Below are 22,190 nucleotides of genomic sequence, written 5' to 3'. Positions count from 1 at the left end.
AGCAGGGAGGCTATGCTGGAACTGTATAAAACACTGGTTAGGCCACAACTGGAGTACTGTGTACAGTTCTGGTCACATTATAGGAAGGACGTGATTGCACTGGAGAAGGTGCAAAGGGGATTTACCAGGATGCTGCCTGGGCTGGAGGGTCTGAGCTATGGAGGAAAGTTTGGATAGGCTGAGGTTGTTTTCCTTGGAGTAACGAAGTTGGAAAGGAGACCTGATAGAAGTGTATAAGATTGAGGGGCATAGATAGGATGGATAGGAAGGCACTTTTTCTATTAGTAGAAGGGTCAATAACCAGGGGGCAGAATTAAAGGTAAGAGGTAGAAGTCTAAGAGGGGAGTTGAGGAGAAATTTTTTCAACCAGAGGATGGTGGGAGTCTGGAACTCACTGCCTGGAAGGGTGGTTGAGTCAGAAACTCTCATAACATTTAAGTATTTAGATACTCACTTGCATTGCCATTGTCTCCAGGACTATGGGCCAAGCGCTGCAAAACACAATTAGTGTAGTCAGATCTTTGTTGACAGGTGCGGACACAATGGGTCAAATGGCCTTCTGTGCAGCAGACATCTATAAGTCTATCTGCTAGCTCTTTATTTTCCATTATTAATTTCCCAGACTCACTTCCTATAGGGCCACGCTCACTTTGTTAACTCTTTTTTAAAATATGTACAGAAATTCTTACTGTATAAAACTAAATCCACAGAGGAAATCATAAAAATCTCTAAGTTTTAAGTCAGTGAATGCAACTATGCAACCATTTTTCTTTGTGAAGCACCATAATTAAAGTGGAAAAAAAAATCTTTAGGGGAGGTAATGAGAAAAGTGGAGAAATTATAGATCAAGACCATACGTACAGTAGATTGGAGGTCAAGAATTGTTGAGTGATATATGAAGAGGTGGTTCTTAAAAAAGTCATATTCTATGATTTTCCACCCCATTTGAAAGACAGTACAAGGAGGGTGTATGTGGAACATGAACCAATTAGGGAAAGTGCTATTTAAAAGTTTAGTTCTGCTGTTTCACCATGAGGTGGTGCTAAAAGTTTGCAATGTGCTCAGTAGTCTGAGTTAACATAATTGAGCATTCCTATTCATTTTTAAATAAATTAATGTGGAACAAAGTTCAGTTTCTGAAAAACTTTATTTATCTCAAAAAAGTACAACCCAGAGAATCGTGTTTCAATCAAAGAACACAAAGGGGGATCGCGCTGCCTCCATAAACTTTGGGTTTGCGTGCTTCAGCCAGAGTAAACAGCGATCAGCACACATTGTGAAGCACATTATGATGACAGAAAAGGAAAACCAAAGAAACTGTGATTACAGCTTTCTTCCTCATTATGCTCTGCCATAATCTTGATGATTTTTGTTGCCCTTTTAAATACAAATGAAAGCCAAAATGCTGGATACATAATTATTACCTATCGTTTACCAACACATTCCCATTTCTAAAACGCCCGCTTTGCATTTTAAAAACAAAGGGTTCCATTAATTCTTTTTCTCACAAAAACAGAGGAACTTGAACTTAATACTGGGAGAGAAACTTTTCTCCATTATCTTAAAAACACATCACAATGCTTTATAAGGATGTAATACAAAGGGATCTGCATAAAATTCTTGCGTCTTGTTCCCTTTTATTCTCCAAACTGAAAATAAATTTAAGATGTATTTCACTGAACATAGGAAGATGACCAAATACTTCAGTGATTTTCTTTAAACTTGAATACATAACGAACAAAGCCTGTTACAACTGTAACAGAAATCGCATACAAACCATAATTACAGTCAGGATCGAGGAACTGTTTATAGCAGATATGAATCATAATCGTGTGGCAAGAAGCGAAAATAGTGATTAGTTATGGCTGAGAACTGGATCCCTATACCAGGAACATTTGCTCACAAATTTCCTTGTGCGACTCCAATTAAACAGTTGCTGGAGTTGTGCAAAGAAACTCGAGTGAAGGGTTTCTGGACTACAGGCTCAGCTTGATCAATATTTCACGCTTTAAGCTGTGTCATACTGTATTTGTAATCAGGTTCTGTGCATTACCCACAACTGCGGACACCTGCAGATTAGTTCTCATGAGGGAAGTTAGAATTATTCGACCAGGGATCAGAGCTTCGTCTTCCTGGAGTGGGTCTCCAAATATTGTCAAGGTTCTTCCAAGGATCAAACATTCGGCCAAGGTCTTCTATTAAGCTAGGGGCTGCATTTTCTCCTATAAGATCGACAGTCGCCATAGAGTTGTTGCTCGTTGGAGTGGAGAAGGGCAGGCTGTTGTCTCGACTAGTGGACCAGATCGGGTTGCTGAAAGGAGTGGTGGACCAAAGACTGCTGGCAGAGTTACCCAAAAGGATTGACTAAAGTGAGGAGAAAGAGAGGCAAGTTCACGTTAAATTATTAACTGATACAAATGGAAATGTCTTTGGCACTGGTTAAATAAGCAAGGAAACTTTAATGCACATTTAACAAAAGCCACATTAATAAAAAATTGATGCACTCTATAGATAGCATGTCATTTATCCAGCAGCTGAGGAAAAGATGCACTATTTCCAGTGTTCTTCCATCATACTTCATTTTCAGACACTTCATGTGCTCCAAGTAAAAGTCAGTACTTGATAGCTGTGACCATCACAGCATGGATGCCTGCCACTGGCAGATTAGTCAATAAGAGAAGGCACAGCCCTCGTGTGAGTCTTTCCTGTTAAGCTTCTCTAAGCCTCAGAACCAACACTCAACAGCTAGTGACAAATGTATTTTTCTTCTCTATAAATAGTCAATTTCGTCTGATAACTTCCTTTTTATTTGATACACAGGACACCGTTCTTTGTAGATAGAAAGAACGTGCACATGTGCATTGCACCTGTTTCAGCTAAACAAAATAAGTGATAGCCATTAGCCGATTCATTCCCCAAGGCAATGTCTTGACCAGAGTCCAGTTCAGTACCTGGTTTAAATATCAAACAATGCTTGGCAGTTAATTATCAGTCACCATCAATTGGTGCATTCTCTATGGCAATGCCTCCAGCAGAGTCCAAATGCCAGCCAATCAGCATTCTCTTCTCATACAGTATAAATGTTTCCCCTGACATTGGCATTTTCTTGCAAATTGCCCTGATGTGTGCAAGGCAAAAAGCTTTGACAAAAACGTCTCTTTTCTTCAGCAATACTCAAGTTTTGTAATACTGACTATAATTATTGCTTACTTGCGGAATAAACTTGAATTTACATCTACTGTATATTCTCTTGCACAGACGTTAAATGGACTGATATTTATTGCCATTTCTTGCAGCATTACTTACTGAAGTTGAATGAGTTGGTGAAACAGTGCTAGTTGGCCAGGTATTGCGAGCCTCAGGTGATGATGTATCCCAAATGGACGTAGATGGAGCAGAACTATAATCTGGCCAATTCTGGGCAACTTCCTGATTGTTAAAGGTTGCTCTTGAGAGTACATGGGGGCTGAAGACCTCTAGAACAGAAGTAAAATAACAATGCATGTTAAACATCTATCATTAAAATGCATAGGGGATTGGAATGGGATAGAATTCACTCACTTGGAATGATTGGGCAACTAACACCAAATCCACAAATATCATTTGTACCTGCTATGAATTGCTTCAGCACAGGTCCATCAATTTAATCACTAACAAAACATTTATCACTGACTTTATATTAGTTTGGAATGACTTGTACAAAAGGAAATTAAACTTTTATTGACTCACTGCTGGGGCAATAAACTGAATTAAAAAAACATTCTGCTCTATGGAGCTTCCTCTCACCCAGAAAGGCAATTTTAAAAGATTACTATAGTTATGGATACAGTATATACAACAGGGACATAGAGAGAGCAATTGTACAAAAATAATGTCTCCCTCTTATACAGTGCCAACAAGAAGCAATGCCATTGTGACAAGTGCTGGATAAAATGGCATTTACACATGGCTCTCTATCTGAGCAGCATAATCTGCTTTTCACACTTGTGCTAGTCCATCCACTTCCTGAGCTTCAAGTTATTTTGGAGCATGCATTTTTCTTTAAATATAAAGTGGCTTCCTACATAGAGAGTTTATAGCACAGAAACAGATCATTTGGGTTAACTGGTCCAAGCCAGTGTTCATGCTCCACTGAACCTCCTTTCAACGCCCTTCATTTAGCTATCTTGCTCAACAACATGCTGGATCCTTTATGTCCATAGTGTTTTGCTGAAGAAGTCACAAGGAAAGGTTTATACGAGGAAAACAATGCCATTAGATACAGGGGTCTCCGAGCACACATGGACCATGGCTTAATGCTCCTTTCCTGCAAAAACTAGATTCACATTTGCTTTTTTACATTTTGGGGGAAGAATAAAACAGCTTTACAAAGGTAGAATATATTCTCTCAGAAGCATGAATGCTCACTCTTATAACCCTGCTCTATCATTAATGAACCTCTAGGTAGAAGTATCCCATTCAGAACATTCTTTACAAGGGTGTTGAGCACACACTATTCCTGCATGATGCCAAGCCCAGTGATTCATCAATTGTATGAAGTGGCATCAGCCTCCTCTTCATGGTAGCACTTCTTACCTTGGGAGTGAAAAGCTTGTGGGTTCACATTCCACTCCAGAGGTCAGAGCAAATAATCCACCATCTTCACTGTTTATAAAACAAAGCTATTCCCTTAATTATATTGGCTGAAATTAATATCACTGTTACATCCTATTACATGATTTCTGTAATTACGCTGAAGAAATGCTTTAGAAGTACTTATTAAAAATCATCAAATTTTGTCTAAAATATCCAAACACAGGCTTCTATCTTGCTGCATGTGCACAAAAATGCTGACAATACCTTGTCTGGTCATTAAATTGAACAGCCATTATGTGCACATGAAACACTTCAAGTTAATTTTAGTATCACAGCATAGAGAACAGAGCATAGGATGAGCGCCAAATAATTATTCTACTCTACTTCAGTGGTTAGTTTTATACAATTGCATATGTCCATTTATGCACTAGACAACTATGTCCATAGATAACATTCTACACTTTTTAAACCATCTTATTGCTCTATTTATATATTTATCGAGTTACAGGATGCTGAGAATATTGATGCGCAACGTGACCATGTCAGCTTTAAAGGTTGACATTTCTTCATTGTGAAGCAAAAGCCCACTTTCAGTTTATTACATGCAACTGAATATTCAAAACCTTTCCCTCCCACAGGTGAAACCAACTATTTATTGCACGTAAAACGCTGTAGTAAAAATGTCAAAATACTACTTTTCTAAACATGTTTGCTAAACATGTATAATGGGACTTGGATTATCTTTACATAGTAAAAGCAAATGAAGGGGCTGGAAATGTAAACCACACATCCAACAACATTCTGCTCCAGAGGCAAAAACGGGAAGTTAAAAAAATATTGTGCTCCTTTTTAAGACTCTAAGAGGCCCCTTGAGTGGGAGCTGGGACGGCAGCTCCCATCTCGGTTACAAATTGACCCGTGGTATCTGTTGTTGCTAGCAGGGAAGACGAGGTTAGGATTAAATAATGGGGATGCATGGAATGGATGTATAGAGGTCTACTGAATTACCTTCACAGATCAGGAAGTAACTATGCCAAGCTCTCTCTCAGGCTAAGTAATGCCAATTAATATCGAACCAGATCATACCAAGGGTTGACTATCTGTGGTTTATCAAGTGAACTTGACGGGTGAATGGCCTCTTGTTCCTGTTTCATATTTTTGACCTCCCTGATTTAATATCTAGCTCTCAGAACAGCAAATCTTCTGATTAGGTACTTTACAGCCTCAACATAAAGTTCAGCAATGAGATCATGACCACTCCTATTTTCTCAGCTAGAAAGTCCTGGTAAATGGTTCTGCTTTTCCATTTGCACCTCTGGGCCCATGTTTTGTTTCTTTATTGTCCCATTACCACCCACTTTTACCTTGCACCATCTTCCCTTTTATCATTTCATCACCCCTGCCCTCCAACCTATTACAGACCTTTTCCACTGCTTTCCTCACCAACCTCCACTCCTCAGGCTCCCACTTTTTCCAGGTTCTGTACTTGCATAAAAACTGTTAAATCCCTACTGGTGGCTTTAAAATAAAGTGTAAAATCTGTCTTTCATTCTTACAGATGCACTGACTGACTGACCTCCTGTGTACTTCCAGAATTTTCTAGCATTGTTTCAGATCTCCAGTTTTAATTAAAAAAAATAATTTAATAACCTTTCAATTTCTTTTAAGATGATACCTGGGAAACAGTTTAAAAAAAAGTCTTATTAGGACTTTCAATCAAACTATTGTCCATGATTAATACACAAATCTCTAAAGATTGCCAAAAATATTGCAATACAACAATGAGGTAAACTCATTAGTACAACTACTGTCTGCTTCAGCAAAATTCCACTTTCATCAATTGAAAGTTGTGTAAAATAGACCTGGTCACCATTTTAAAATATTCAATAGTTGGGAGTCATATCTGCATCAGCTAGCTTTGCAGTAAACTGCGTGTTATAAATTTCCAATTATCATATTGGTGTCAGGTCCAAATTTTGGTTTCTTTGCTTGTTTTTTTTGTATCTGTTCCCATGTGGCTGATGCAGATCTTCCTCGTCCTACACCAACTTCTCAAAAATCAACAAATTATTTCCACATGTTTTTCAAAGATTAATTTCATCTAACTGAAGTTAGAGTAATTATTTTTGTTGAATGCATATACATTCCAATATTTCTAACATGCATCAGCAGAAAGCACTGGAAGCTGGACAAGGCCAATCTGAACAAGGCAGCATCTTGTCCTCTCAGGCTGACCCAAAAACATTCCTTGGCAGTATTCGGAGATGAGCAAGGGAGTTTCTGGCCAATGGCTCCGGCTCAACAAATACGACTAAAAATAGATTATCTAGTCATCACATTGCTATTTGAGAGACCTTGCTGTGTGCAAATTGGCTGCCACGTTTCCTGCATTGCAACAAATTGGACAGTGAAGAGGATAGCTGTCAACTCCAGAATGATATCAATGGTTTGAGTGGGCAGAGAAGTGGCAAATAGAATTCAATCCAGAGAAGTGTGAAGTAATGCATTTCCGGAGGGCAAACAAAGCTACTCAATAAATGGGAAGTTATTGAGGGGTTGAGGAAGTGAGTCACCTTGGAGTACATGTCGAGAGGTCCTTGAAGGTGGCAGGACAGATGGACAAAGCGGTCAAGAAATCATGTGGAATGCTTTCCTTTATTGGGCAAGGTATTGAATACAAAAGCAGGGGTGTAATGATGGAATTGTATATAATGCTGGTTAGGCTACAGCTGGAACTGTGTACACAGTTCTGGTCATCATATTACAGAAGGACATAATTGCTCTGGAGAGCGTTACAAGAAAGCTACAATTTTCAAGCCTTGGCAGCAATGAGGAGAGATTGCATAGGCTAGGGTTATTTTCCTTAGAACAGAGGTGGCTAAGTGGTAACCTAATTGATGTGTACAAAATTATGAGGAGCCTAGATAGGGTAGATAGGAAAGACTGGTTTCCCCTAGCCGAGGGATCAACTGCCTCAGGGCATAGATTTAAGGTGATTGGTAGAAGGATTAGAGAGGGCATGAGGAAAAACTTTTTCACTCAGAGGGTGGTGGACATTTGGAATTCACTGTCTAAGTTGGTGGTCAAGGCTGAAATGCTCAGCTCATTTAAAAAGGTACCTGGATCTGCATCTGAAGTGCTGCAACCTGCAAGGCTATGGAACAGATGCTGGAAAGTGGGATTAAAATGAGCAGCTAGTTTCTCTTTTTATTTTTTTGGTCAGCACAGGCACGATGGGCTGAACAGCTTCTTTCTGCACCGTAACTTTTCTTTGGTTCTAACAATGACTACAGAATTCTTCGCTTGCTCTAAAATGCTTTGGGACATTACGAGGTTGTGAAAGTCTTCATAACTGCAAGTTTTTCTTCCTTCCACCAACTTCATACTTATCTATGTCCATCTAAATGAACCATGATAACAGGCTCCGCAGATCTTCAATTCCTGCATTGCAGGAATTCACCAAGGCTCCTTTGACAGCACCTTCCAAACCCATGACCATTACCGTTTAGAAGGACAAAGGTAGCAGATGGATGGTAACACCACGGCTTGGAAGTTCCCCTCCAAGTCACCACCATCCTGACTTGGAAATATATTGCCGTTCCTTCACTGTCATTGGGTCAAAATCCTGCAGCTCCCTTCCTAACAGCACTGTGGTGTACCTACACATGGACTGCAGCAGTTCAAGACGACAGCTCACCGCCACCACCTTCTCAAGGGCAACTAGGGATGGGCAATAAATGATGGCCCAGCCAGCAAAGCCCACATCCCGTGAATGAATAAAAAAGACATGAAACTGATGAAGAGATTTTGAAACCAGAGAGAAATAACCGGTGCGAATTAGCCAACAATTTGGATGTTTTTAGGAATCGGAATTTCGGAATGGATCCCAACCGTTTATGTTATAACAGATACCAGTAGCAGAGGAAATCACTCAATGTTTCAATTTCAATTCATTGAAAACACAGTTCCTCTCTTCTACAATATAGAACTTGGATTTATGTATCATTTATCACATGAATGTCCTAAAGCATTTCACTTACAACTAAATACTGTGAAGCAGTGACATTTGTTTAAGTAATGGTGGCAGGCAATTGGTGCTCAAGACCGGACAAAAACAAAATCGACATGTTATCCAAGAATGAAAAAGGTTGCTACTTTATTTTAATCTGTCCGGAGCAGCAAGGGGCTACACTGCTAAGGGAATATATTCCACCCCCACCACATCTAGGCAAAACGTAACTAAATTAGCTTAGAAGGACCGTTCCAAACATTAGGCATTTACACTTGAGATTCTTTTCAACAATGCTCAATTTTTGTTTGAATTTGCATTTCCTCTTTAAAATGCTAATGGAGATTTCAATATCCCCACCGTTGTACTCCGAAAAGTAGAATGTCCTGCAAACTGCTCTTATGTCAGGCTTCCTGCATACCCAAAACTAGCAATTTAATTTATGGTAATTTGAAGAGAACAAACTCATTAACTAACACACTAGATTGTTGTGCAGTTTCCAAATGGCGCGTATCATGAGCAACAGTCTCCATTACTCCTCACCGCCTCAACAAACTTTTGATCTGAACTGAATCACACAGCCAGTCATCTGGCTGCTCATTAACCCTTGAGCAATGGGCTCTGGAGCCAAATTGATAGGGAGTTGCCAACAAGCCAATAATGCTTTTAAAATATCTCTCACTTGCTTTTGTCAGGCAATTAGGGCAAACTAACCTCCAAACATGCTCCTCTCTATTGACATTACATTGATTTTAGAGTTTAATTGCTTGTTTTCAAAGGGAAAGGACTTCTCGAGTTGCTAGTGTGAAAGTTACAGCTGTAGGTGGTCACAACACTGACCTTGTCTAATGTACTCCCAACAGGCAAGATCCTTACTGATTTGAAAGCCATTAGGCCCTGTAGAGTGAATGGTGAAAGAGCAGAAACAGCCAACACAATTATTTCCAGGGGTGATTTATGTCCTCTGGCGTCACCTCCAGAGCTCAGGACAAGGTGACTTTGTGGCAACTAATTCAGTCTTTAGGCCATCTCAATTGTACCCATCTGTGAGATGGCTGCATGTGTTCTGGGGAGGAGGGGGGCAAATGGTCAAGTGCAGGAAGAAATGGGCTCTATTTCAGTCAAATTTGTCAAATGAATGGCCATGTTGACAGGAGGATCCTGTTTCGAGGGGGGAAAAAAGCAACAGCTGGTCTCATTATCCCCAAGAATTCTGAGGAATAATTGTGAACCAAATGTTCCACTGCACCTTTTATGCAGGGCTACTACCTTTAGAAAAATATTTAAACTGGTGCACTTGGAATCTTCCAACACACTATCACCCTTTCTAGTACATGAAGGAGTAAGCAATTTAGCAAATTCAAATGCTGTCTTATACTAGGGACTATATTAGGAACTGTAGGATGCATTATTTTGTCCTCAAAAACATTGCAATCTAATGGAATACAATCATCATTAGTAACTTCAGACTTACTAGGCAGAAACAATTACCCCAAGATAACATCTTTACACAAAAAATAGGCCATAATTTAAAGGCTGATTTTGACTATGATCCAAGATGACCTGGCCTTTCCTCCCTCAACCCCTGCAGCCCAATGGCCAAATAGCACTAATGCCATGCATTGATGGTTGCTTTCTGTTGCCCTGTTGTCTGTTAAGCATGCAAAAACACTTGAGAATTGGAGCAAAGCTCGACTCTGATTCAATGTCAAAATAAGTGAATTTGCAACATGAGCAGGAAGGTCCAATTTCTGTCCCTCACTTGATGTGCTGAGACCAATTACAGTGCTGCTGTGATGGAGATCAGCCAGCTAATAAATAGAATCCAGTAGCTCTCTGGTCCATATGTTTCAACTAATAACTGGATAAGCACAAGTTAATGTGGATTTGTTTTGGCAGTTACATTGCCAAGCTGCTGGCATTAAAGCATTGGGACTGCTGACAAAGTCATTTCATGATCTAGTCCTCACTGTCAGGAACTATTATGCATTCAAATTCGTTGCCCAATATTTAAGGTGGGGCATTACTACAAATGAAAGGGAAACCCTCCCACCCACATCCTTACACTCCTGTATATTACCGAGATAATCCCAATCTACAGATCACTCATTAGTTTGAATGCATTACCTCCAGTAAGATTGAAGGAGTTGCTGGGTCCAAAAGCTGAAAACGAGTTTGGAGGAGCAAATTCAGAGGTGCTGGTGGTACTGAGACTGCATGGACTCAACAAGCTGGAGCTGAAATGCAAAATTAAAAAAAAACTGAACTTTTTAAGAGAATCACATTTTCTATAACACAAATCAATTACGGCCCAAGTGAACCCACTCGCAGCAAACAGATTAAAGGAGGAAAATGAGCCAAATATTTCCCACATGACTGCTCTATCACAAATTAAAATAATCTACACAAAATTATGCTACAGAATGTATGGCTCGCCCAACATATTCATACAATTGCAAGGCTACTAGAAAATAATTAAAAATACAAGTCAGTTAATGTTTTAACTAAAGTTGTCCTCTTTAAAAGAAATCACTGATGCTAGAATTGGAAGGGAAATAGTCAAAAGAAAATCAAAACATTGATTTTCCCTGCTGTCTATCCTAAAACTCAATATCAGTTAATAGGCAGATGATATCCCTCACCTGGTGTCTGACTCATCGCTGTCAAAAGAAGCTATGCTATTACATAAAGGGGCAGTAGGAATGTTGCCACAGGCTTCTGCTTTGTTTAAAGGTGCTTTCATTGAACCGCTGCTGCCTGCAAATATATTATAAAAGACTTTTATGAACAGAATATTTCAATATTTAGTTTGAGTTAACAGGTTTACTAACAGGAAATGAAAGTGTTCCATATATACAGCTCTATCATTCAGTAGCTGGACAAAGTAGTTAGTACCTGGACTCTTGTCATAGCCTGCAGCCACAGCCGCAAAGGTAGGGTTGCCATTTTTCCCAGGGAGAGATGCTGATTTTACAATTTTGGATTTACTACCATTCACTGGTTTAATACCAGCATCACTGCAACAAAAAAAAAAAGGTAATTCTGTAACTAACGCGCACTGTTATGAAAACATAGCAATTTTTATGTTATTGGGATTTATTGTAAGGGTAGGAATAGTGCCCGTCTGTCTGGGTGGGACTTAATTGAATGAAAGACAGCTGGTCCGAAGGCTTTGATGTATCACAAGAGAAGCTAGGTTTGAAATGCTAAATAAGTAAACCTGGTTTTTAAATTTTAGAATGAGAGGTATAAAAGGAAAATTTGCATTTTGAGATAAACCAGAATAGTCATGAATTTCTAAGAGGATGAAATGTTACATCTAGTCAGAAGAAGCTAAACAGTGTGTTTATTTTTCCCAAAGCTTACTGATAAAATTGGTACTATGAAAGATTATTAGAAAGGTAAAGTCCAAAGACATATTGAAACAATGGGATTCACATTAAAAAGGGAGAAACATGTATAAAGATGAGATTATATCTAAGGGGGAGGATTTCTAAGATCTCACGTGTGAAAAGCCTCCAGCCACTATTGCTATCTGGAGGAACTGAAGAAAACTCACTTTGAACATCCCTGCCCAGGGTATTTTGTGTTGCTTTGCCTGGGTCTGTTAAAATCTATTTTATTTTTACTGTTGCCTTAACAGAGATGTAACTGCGAGTTAGATTAATTACTGGAGCTAGGAGTTATCATAGCAATTTGTAGACCTATGTATGTGCTTTAAATTATTTCTTTTATTAATAAACGTTTAATTTAGCTTTGTAAAAACCCTCCAAGACTCAGTGGACTTACTACTGAATTCAAGGCACGCATCTCAAAATAAACATACAACTTGCAAAACAGTTGTTTCAAGTTTCCTTTTGGGATTTGAGCAGCTTAGCATTTACCATCTGATGTGCCATAACAACATTAAAATACACAGCATAAAGAGGCACTGTGCTTATATAAAAATAGTATCCAGTTCATAACCATATGCAAAAAATATACATTTGCATATATGGAAACATGCAAATATCTGATAACATTCATATTTCTAACTGATCAGAAAATTGCTCATTTCATGCCCAACCCATTCTGCATCTCTAAACATGAAAAGGTTGAGCAATTTTAGATTTGATAGAGGTGTCCAAAATCATGAAGGGTCTGGACAGAGTAAATAGGGAGAAACTTTCCCGCTCGTGAAAGGGTTGAGAATGATATGGTGTGTGATTCTTTTGCCCTATGAGAAAATACTTTCCCATGCAGTGAGTGACTATGGTCTGGAATGCACTGAGAGAATGGTGGAGGCAGGTTCAATCAAAGCATTTTAAAAGAGAATTAGATTGTTATTGAAAAGGTAGAATGTGCAGGATTATGGGGAGAAGGCAGGAGAATGGCACTAAATGAATTGCATTAGTAATTGTATTTGGAGAGCTGGTGCAGACACAAGTGGGGCAAATGGCTGCCTCCTGTGCTGTAACAATTCTATGAATTTACATTAGTCATTCAAAATGTCAAAGGGCTGAGAAGATACAGTTTCCTATGCTTTCAAAATAAATTACAACTATGACTACACAACCAATGAAAGTGCTTTTTAAAGTGCTTTGGAACAGCCCGAAGCCATGCATGTGTTTCTTTCTTTAAAATTTCAGTACTTAGATGAGAGCAATAATTGTGACCTAAATCAGGTTTGAATAGTTTGAACATGGGATTTCACACCAGAACAATAGTCTAACAATTGCTAAACAGTGGATTTGAGAGTGTTTTCTGGCAATGTACTAACATACAGGAAGAACCATCTAACTCCAGGAGGGTTCACCAACCAGCACTCTTAGGCACAGGATTACTGGATAATGATCAAAAATAGGAATTCATAAGAATTTTCCACTTCCCTGGCACACCCTTATTGAATCAGCTAAATCAGATCAGGATAGGAATCAAAAGTTGGATATTCTGATCTGTATACTTTGGTTTTTATACCGTACTTGTTATTTCAGATAGTGCTTTAATGATGGGGGAGGTGATGGCGTAAGACTAGTAATCCAGAGATCCAGGGTAATGCTCTGGGGACCCAGGTTCGAATCCCACCATGGTGGAATGGCGGAATTTGAATTCAACAAAAATCTGGAATTCGAAGTCTAATGATGAGCATGAAACCATTGTCGATTGTTGTATAAACTCATTTGGTTCACTAATGTTCTTTAGGGAAGGAAATCTGTCTTCCTTATCTGGTCTGGCCTACATGTGACTCAAGACCCACAGGAATGTGTGGTTGACTCTTAAATGCCCTAGCTAGTCACTCAGTTGTATCAAACCGCTACAAAGTCACAAAGGAATGGAACCAGACAGACCGCCTGGCATTGACCTAGGCACCGGAAACGACAACAGCAATCTCAGCCCTGTCGACCCTGCAAAGTCCTAACATCGGGGGGCTAGTGGCAAAATTGGGAGAGCTGTCTCAAGCAGCAGTCCGACATAGGTCATCCTCACAGAATCACACCTTACAGATAATGTCTCAGACAACACCATTCTTGGGTATGTCCTGTCTCACCGGCAGGAAGACCCAGCAGAGGTGACGGCACAGTGGTATACACAGTCAGTGGGGAATTGCCCTGGGGAGTTCTCAACATCGACTCCAGACCTCAAGAAGTCTCATGGCATCAGGTCAAACATAGACAAGGAAACCTGCTAATTTCCACATACTGCCCTCCCTCAGCTGATAAATCATGTTGAACACTGCTTGGAAGAAGCACTGAAGGTGGCAAGGGCTCAGAATATACTCTGGATGGGCGACTTCAATGTCCATCATCAAGAGTGGCTCGGTAGCACCACTACTGACAGAGCTGATCGAGTCCTAAAGGACTTGCTGCTAGACTGGGTGGGCAGTAGGTGGCAAGGGAACCAACAAGAGGGAAAAACATACTTGATCTCATTCTCACCAACGTGCCTGCTACAGAGGCATCTGCCCATGACAGTATCAGTACGAGTGACCACTGTACAGAGTCATTGTGGAGACAAAGTCCCACCTTCACATTGAGGATACCCTCCATCATGTTCTGTGGCACGACCACCGTATTAAATGGGCTAGATTTCAAGCAGATCTAGTAACTCAAGACTGGGCATCCATGAGGCGTTGTAGGACAACAGCAGCAGAATTGTACTCGGACACAATCTGTAACCTCATGGCCCAGCATATCCCCCGCTTTACCATCACCGTCAAGGCAGGGGATCAACCCTGGTTCATATGAAGAGTGCAGGAGGGCATGCCAGGAAAAACACCAGACATACCTAAAAATGAGGTGTCAACCTGGTGAAGCTATAACACAGGACTACTTGCATGCCAAACAGGATAAGCAGCAAGTGATTGACAGAGCTGAACAATCCCACAATCTGATCCAACAGATCAGGTCTAAGTTCTGCAGTCTTGCCACATCCAGTCATGAATCATGGTGAGCAATTAAACAACTCACTGGAGGCGGCTCCACAAATATCCCCATCCTCAATGATGGAGGAGCCCAGCAGAGTAGTGCAAAAGATAAGGCTGAAGCATTTGTTACCATCTTCAGCCAAAAGTGTCAAGTGGATGATCCATCTCTGCTTACTTTGGAAGTCCTCACCATCACAGATCCTAGTCTTCTGCCAATTTGATTCACTCCACATATCATCAAGAAATGGCTGAAGGCACTGGATACCGCACAAGGCCGTGGGCCTGACAATATTCCAGCAATAGCACTGAAGACTTGCGCTCCAGAACTTGCTGCGCCCCTAGCCAAGCTGTTCCAGTACAGCTATTACAATGGCATCTATCTGGCTATGTGGAAAATTGCCCATGTATGTCCTGTACACAAAAAAGCAGGACAAATCCAACCCAGCCAATTACCACTCCATCAGTCTACTCGGTCATCAGTAAAATAATGGAAGGGGTCATCAACAGTGCTATCAAGTGGAACTTACTTAACATAACCTGCTGACTCCCAGTTTGGGTTCTGTCAAGGAACCTCAGCTCCTGACCTCATTTCAGCCTTGGTTCAAACATGGGTGAAAAAGCTGAACGCCCGACGTGAGGCAAGAGTGACTGCCCTTGCATCCTGAGTGTAGCATCAAGGAGCCCTAGCAAAACTGAAGTCAATGGGAATCAGGGGGAAAATGCTCTGCTGATTGGAATCATGTCCAGCACAAAGGAAGATGGTTGTGGCTGTTGGAGGTCAGTCATCTCAGCTCCAAGACTTCACTGCAGGAGTTCCTCAGGATAGTGTCCTCAGCCCAATCACCTTCAGCTGCTTCATCAAAGACATTCCTTCCATCATAAAGGTCAGTAACAGGGATGTTCGCTGATGATTGCATAATGTTCAGCACCATTCATGACTCCTCAGGTACTGAAGCAGTCCATGGCCAAATGCAGCTAGACCTGAACAATATCCAGGCTTGGGGCTGACAAGTGGCAAGTAACATTTGCACCACACAAGTGCCAGGCAATGACTATCTCCAGCAAGAGAGAATCCAACCATTGCCCCTTCATGTTCAATGGCATTACCATCACTGAATCCCCCACTAACAACATCCTGGGGGCTACCATTGACCAGAAACTGAACTAGCCATATAAATGCTGTGGCTACAAGGGCAGGTCAGAGTCTAAGAACCGTGTGATGAGTAACTTACCTCCTGGCTCCCCAGAGCCTGTCCACCATCTTATGAGGCACATGCCAGGAGTGTGATGGAATACTCCCCATTGCCTGGATAAGTGCAGCTCCCACAACACAAGAAGCTTGACATTGTCCAGGACAAAGCAGCCTGCTTGATTGGCACCACATCCATAAACATTCACTCCCTCAAACACACAGGAGCAGCAGTGTGTACGATCTATAAGATGCATTGCAGCAATTCACCATGGCTCCTCAGATAGCACCTTCCAAATCCACGACCACTGCCATCTAGAAGGACAAGGCCACCAGACTTGGAAATATATCACCATTCCTTCAGTCACTGGATAAAAATCCTGGAACACACTTCTTAAAACGGTTCAAGAAGACAGCTCACCGCCACCTTCTCAAGGGAAATTAGAGATGGGCAATAAATATTGGCCCACCCAGTGAAGCCAACATCCCGTGAATGGAAAAAAAAAAATCAGCATTTGCGCCATCCATCTGTATACCTTGTTCAATTTTCATGCCATTTTTCGTTCCATTGGGGTTTGCTTTAACTTAAATAGGTATGGGCATAAGATAATTATTATTTTTCATTGATGATCTGTGCTTTCAAAAAAGTGCTAAGAAAGTTAATGATATCAGCAGCAAAAGCAAAATTCTGTGGATGCTGGAAATCAGAAAGAAAATTTATAAATAGCTACAGAGACGGGACTGGGGTTGGACAGAGCCACAATTTCCTGCCATCGGTCAGCATACCAGTTTGTCACCATGGTCCTGCCCTGGAGCCATTTTTAAAGAACCAGGTTTTGGTGTGGGGGGGATACTATTCTCCCCAAAGTGGTTGGTAACCAATTAAACCCAGTAACGGGCATATTAAAGCCAGTGTGCAGATTTTCCAATTGGGCTCCACACTACAGCCGAATCCCAGCTGATGAACGGAGGTGGCCTTTCAGCAGGAGACTGAGCAGCTATTGCGCCATCTACCATTTTTAAACACTGCCCTATATGGCTGCAATTACATAACTGTTGCAGCAGCTGCTGCTGGCTACCCTACCCCACACAATGGTGGCCTGCCAGCTGTCGTCTCTATTTGTTTTTAAAAAATCTTCAGAGTCTTTTGCTTGCACAGCCCACCTTGAGGCGCTCTCTCCATCTCACCCTCTTTTTCTCCTACCTACATCAGCAGTTTTCAACACTGATGGTCAGGCTGCAATGTGACAGTGCAGGAGGGTCTCTTATTGGATCTTCAGCCTTGAGAGCCTGGTCTCTATCCTTAATTGGATGGGGGTCCCTGAAGGAGGCACTGAATTGACTGCCCCCCAAATCACCTCCTCAGTCCTGATGCTGGCATGTGTGGGTGACCGAGTGTGGGATCTGGACCCACAAAACAAATTTCAGCTCAACATTTCAGTACTCAATTCTAATGAAATGTCATCAGCCTGAAACAGGGATGGACAATAAATGCTGGCCCAGCCAGCGAAGCCCACATCCATTGAATGAATAAAAAAGGGCCCCAATTTGATCTCTGCTTTGTGCCAAGTTAGCTTTATAGATTAAAAAAACATGCTGTCAATCAAAGACCAACACCACACAATATTTGGTTAAGGTACCAGCCTCCAGAAGTTGCTGTCAGTTTGAGTAGTAGCAACAACAATGAATACTAAGAGTTTTACCATCATTACTACTGCAAAATCTGGGCCGCTGTGATACATGGGTGACAATCAATCCAAAATAAAATGAGTGATTTAAATTGAAGTGATGAAACAGAACTAGTTAATGTTGCAGAAAAGATTGCTTTTTTATTCGTTCATGGGATATGGGCATCACTAGCTATGCCAGCATTTATTGCTTATCTCCTAATTGCCCTTGAGAAGGTGGTGATGAGCTGCCTTCTTGAACTGCAGTCCATGTGATGTAGATACACCCATAGTGCTGTTAGGGAGGGAGTTCCAGGATTTTGACCCAGCCACAGTGAAGGAATGGCGGTATATTTCCAAGTCAGGATGGTGAGTGGTTTGGAGGGGAACTTGCAGGTGATGGTGTTCCCATGTGTTTGCTGTCCTTTTCCTTCTTGATGGTAGTGATCGTGGGTTTGGAAGATGCTGTCTGAGCAGCCTTGGCGAGTTCCTGCAATGCATCCTGTAGATGGTACACACTGCAGGAAAACACTGCTGACAACATTAAACTGGTGGGAATGTGAGTGGTGACAAGGGTATAAAGAGGCTTCAAGGTGATTTAGACAGGTTGATTGAGTGGGCAAATACATGGCAGATGCCATATAATGCAGATAAGTGTGAGGTTATCCATTTTGGCAGGATATTATTTAAATGGTGATAGATTGGGGAATGTTGATGTACAAAGGAGCCTGGGTACACCAATCACTGAAAACAAGCATACAGGTGTAGCAAGCAGTTAAGGTGGCAAATGGTATACTGGCCTTCATTGCGAGAAGAACAAGGAGGTCTTACTGCAGCTGGGCAGAACCTTGGTGAGTCCACACCTGGGGTAGTGTGCGCAGTTTTGGTCTCCTTACCTAAGGGCATACTTGCCATAGAGGGAATGCTGGGCAAAAGGTTCACCAGGCTGATTCCTGGGATGGCAGGGTTGTCATATGAGGCAAGATTGGGCCAACTAGGCCTGTATTCACTGGAGTTTAGAAGAATGAGAGGGGAATCTCATTGAAATGTATAAAATTCTGACAGGGCTGGATAGACTGGATGCAGGGATGATGTTTCCTCTGATTTTTGGTGGGGGGGGGGGCTATAACAAGGGATCACAATCTTAGGATACAGGGTGGGCCATTTAGGATTGAGATGAAGAGAAACTTCTTCACTCAGAGGGTGGTGAACCTGTGGAATTCTCTACTTCAGAAGGCTGTGGAGGCCAAGTCACTGAATATATTTAAGGAGGAAATAGATAAATTTCTGGACGCAAGGGGTATGGGGAGCAAGCGGGGGTATGGCATTGAGTTAGGTCAACCATGATTATATTCAATGGCAGAGCAGGTTTGAAGGGGCGAATGGCCTACTCCTGCTCCTATTTTCTATGTTTCTATGCTGCCACTGTGCATTGGTGGTGGAGAGAGTGAATGACGAGTGGTGTCAAGCTTTGAGTGAGTGTTGTTGAAGGTGCACATGTCCAGGCAAGTGCAGAGTATTCCATCACACAATTAATCAGCAGGAATAATTTTTACAAAATAGTGACAGAATATATATGAGACAAATAGCAATATAATTCAATAAGATTACCTGACAAACAGCACAAGTAGATTCACACCAAGTGCCAGGCAATGACCTCTGCCAAAGAGAGAATCTAACCATCTCCTCTTGGTATTCAAGAGCATTACCATCATCGAAACCCCCGCAATCAACATCATGGGGGTTACTGTTGACTAGAAACTGAACTGGACCAGCCATATAAATACTGTGGCTACAAGAGCAGGTCAGAGGCTCGAAATTGCACAGTGAGTAACTTACCTGACTCCCTAAAGCCTGTCCACCATCGCCAAAGCACAAGCCAGGCGTGTGATGGAATACTCTCCACTTGCCTAAAAGAGTGCAGCTCACACACTCAAGAAGCTTGACACTAGCAAATCAAAGCAGCTTGTTTGATTGGCACTCCATACATCACCTTAAACATTCACTTCCTGAGCCACTGGCACACAACAGCAGCAATCTGTGCTACCTACAGGTTGCATTGCACCAAAATCACCAAGGCTCCCTTAGACATTACCGCCCAAACCTGAAACCTCTAGAAGGGCAAGAGCAGCAGACACATGGGAACACCATCACCTGCAGGCATCCCAAGTCACACATCATCCTGGCGTGGAATTATAATCACAGTTCCTTCACGGTCACTGGATTGAAAACATAGAACTCCCTCCCTAACAGCATTCTGGGCGTACTTACGCATGGACTGCATTGATTTAAGGCAGCAGCTCACCACCACCTCCTCAAGAGCAATTTGGGATGAACAATAAATGCTTGCCTTGCCAGCAAAGCTCACATCAAGAATGAATAAAGGATCCAAACAAAAATACAGTTTAAAAGATGGCTAATTCCAAAAGAAATGAAAGAAGATCTAGGAGCAAGCAACAATGAATTTAACGGCTAGGCAAAAAAATCCAGAAGCTGCACAAAAAGATGTGGTCTGTTTGATGTGTGTGTCATGTCAGGATTCCAGACTGGTGAAAGAAAAAGACTGCAAAGTTTTGCATTGAACAGCAGTAGAAGTTTGTTAAGTAACTATAAATGAAGTGCATTTACTTTATTGCATGCAAGACATTTTAAACGAATTAGTACCTGTCTAAAACAGTGTTTTCATGGCTACACCCATGATGAGTAAGCAATGGGCAACACTGATATAATTAAAAATATGCTTTTTATTTTAATATCATCTACAAATTAAACAGCACTAAATGCTACAGGTAAGATAAGCACAAACTAGATTTTCTTAAAGAAGTTAGTGAAACCCAACACGTTTATAAACAATTTTGATGCTACCAACTAAAATGGCAGATTACCAGCACAGCACTATTCCAGTGATATGCAAAAACCACCCTACCAGCTACAGATATTGCTTGGTAATTAGAGGGCAGAGGGAGAGGAATTACAGTCTTGAGTGGCAAGATTATCCTTCTAGGGCACATTGATAACTACACTAGCTGGTTATTTAGCCAGTATGTAGCACAGCTGGGTAACTGATCACTTGAGACCTGCCCCATCTGAGGTTCTGGATTACCAAATCAGTCATGAAAGACTAACTTAGTTCCATTCACTAAGAATAGCATATTCCAACTAAACTCCAAAAGCACTCCTCCTCAAGAGGAATTTTATTGTATAATAGATGGATGAACAACATTTGACCAAATGGCTTTATCTCATACAAAAACAGAATTACCTGGAAAAACTCAGCAGGTCTGGCAGCATCGGTGGAGAAGAAAAGAGTTGACATTTCGAGTCCTCATGACCCTTCAACAAAACTGGGTGAATCCAAGGAGAGGGGTGAAATATAAGCTGGTTTAAGGGGGGGCAGGCGTGGCGTGATTGGGTGGGGCGGGGGGCGGGGGGAGTGGAGGGGGTGGTGTGGTTGTAGGGACAAGCAAGCAGTGATAGGAGCAGATAATCAAAAGATGTCACAGACAAAAGAACACAGAGGTGTTAAAGTTGATGATATTATCTAAACGAATGTGCTAATTAAGAATGGATGGTAGGGCATTCAAGGTATAGCTCCAGTGGGGTTGGGGTGGAAAGGCTAGCAGGGCATAAAAGATTTAAAAATAATGGAAATAGGTTGGAAAAGATAAATCTATATAAATTATTGGAAAAAACAAAAGGAAAGGGGGAAGAAACAGAAAGGGGGTGGGGATGGAGTTCAAGATCTAAAGTTGTGAATTCAATATTCAGTCCGGAAGGCTGTAAAGTGCCTAGTCAGAAGATGAGGTGCTGTTCCTCCAGTTTGCGTTGGGCTTCACTGGAACAATGCACAAGCCAAGGACAGACATGTGGGCAAGAGAGCAGGATGGAGCTGGGCAAGAGAGCAGGATGGAGTGTTAAAATGGCAAGCGACAGGGAGGTTTGGGTCATTCTTGCAGACAGACCGCAGGTGTTCTGCAAAGCGGTTGCCCAGTTTACATTTGGTCTCTCCAATGTAGAGGAGACCACATTGGGAGCGACGAATGCAGTAGACTAAGTTGGGGGAAATGCAAGTGAAATGCTGCTTCACTTAAAAGGAGTGTTTGGGCCCTTGGACGGTGAGGAGATAGGAAGTGAAGGGGCAGGTGTTGCATCTTTTGCGTGGGCATGGGGAGGTGCCATAGGTGGGGGTTGAGGAGTAGGGGGTGATGGAGGAGTGGACCATGAGGAAACGATCCCTATGGAATGGCGCCCGGGGGGGGGGGGGGGAAACTGATTTTCATTCTATTTTCAAGAAGCCTCCTGAGCGCAATAGTTTTTAGTCAAATCTAATCTCTTATGTTTTAAGAT

At 41.5% G+C, this 22,190-nt stretch overlaps 1 protein-coding gene across 4 annotated transcripts in view; it reads right to left on the bottom strand.

The window, feature by feature from the left end:
* Positions 1-1,128: 1,128 nt before the first annotated feature.
* Positions 1,129-22,190, bottom strand: part of tmem131 (transmembrane protein 131) — a 182,007-nt gene continuing 160,945 nt past the window's right edge. For all 4 annotated transcript variants that reach the window (XM_041198868.1, XM_041198870.1, XM_041198869.1 and 1 more), the window contains 5 exons: positions 11,480-11,601; positions 11,227-11,341; positions 10,712-10,821; positions 3,307-3,476; positions 1,129-2,364 (listed from right to left, as the gene is read on the bottom strand). In XM_041198868.1, coding sequence (XP_041054802.1) covers positions 2,077-2,364; positions 3,307-3,476; positions 10,712-10,821; positions 11,227-11,341; positions 11,480-11,601 — 805 coding nt within the window. In that variant the 3' untranslated portion in view covers positions 1,129-2,076. The remainder of the gene's footprint in view (positions 2,365-3,306; positions 3,477-10,711; positions 10,822-11,226; positions 11,342-11,479; positions 11,602-22,190) is intronic.

This window comes from Carcharodon carcharias, chromosome 11, assembly GCF_017639515.1.
Source record: "Carcharodon carcharias isolate sCarCar2 chromosome 11, sCarCar2.pri, whole genome shotgun sequence".
Taxonomy (NCBI): Eukaryota; Metazoa; Chordata; class Chondrichthyes; order Lamniformes; family Lamnidae; genus Carcharodon; species Carcharodon carcharias.
The sequence above is the reverse complement of the archived record's forward strand: the minus strand, read 5'-3'. Positions and strand labels throughout refer to the sequence as shown.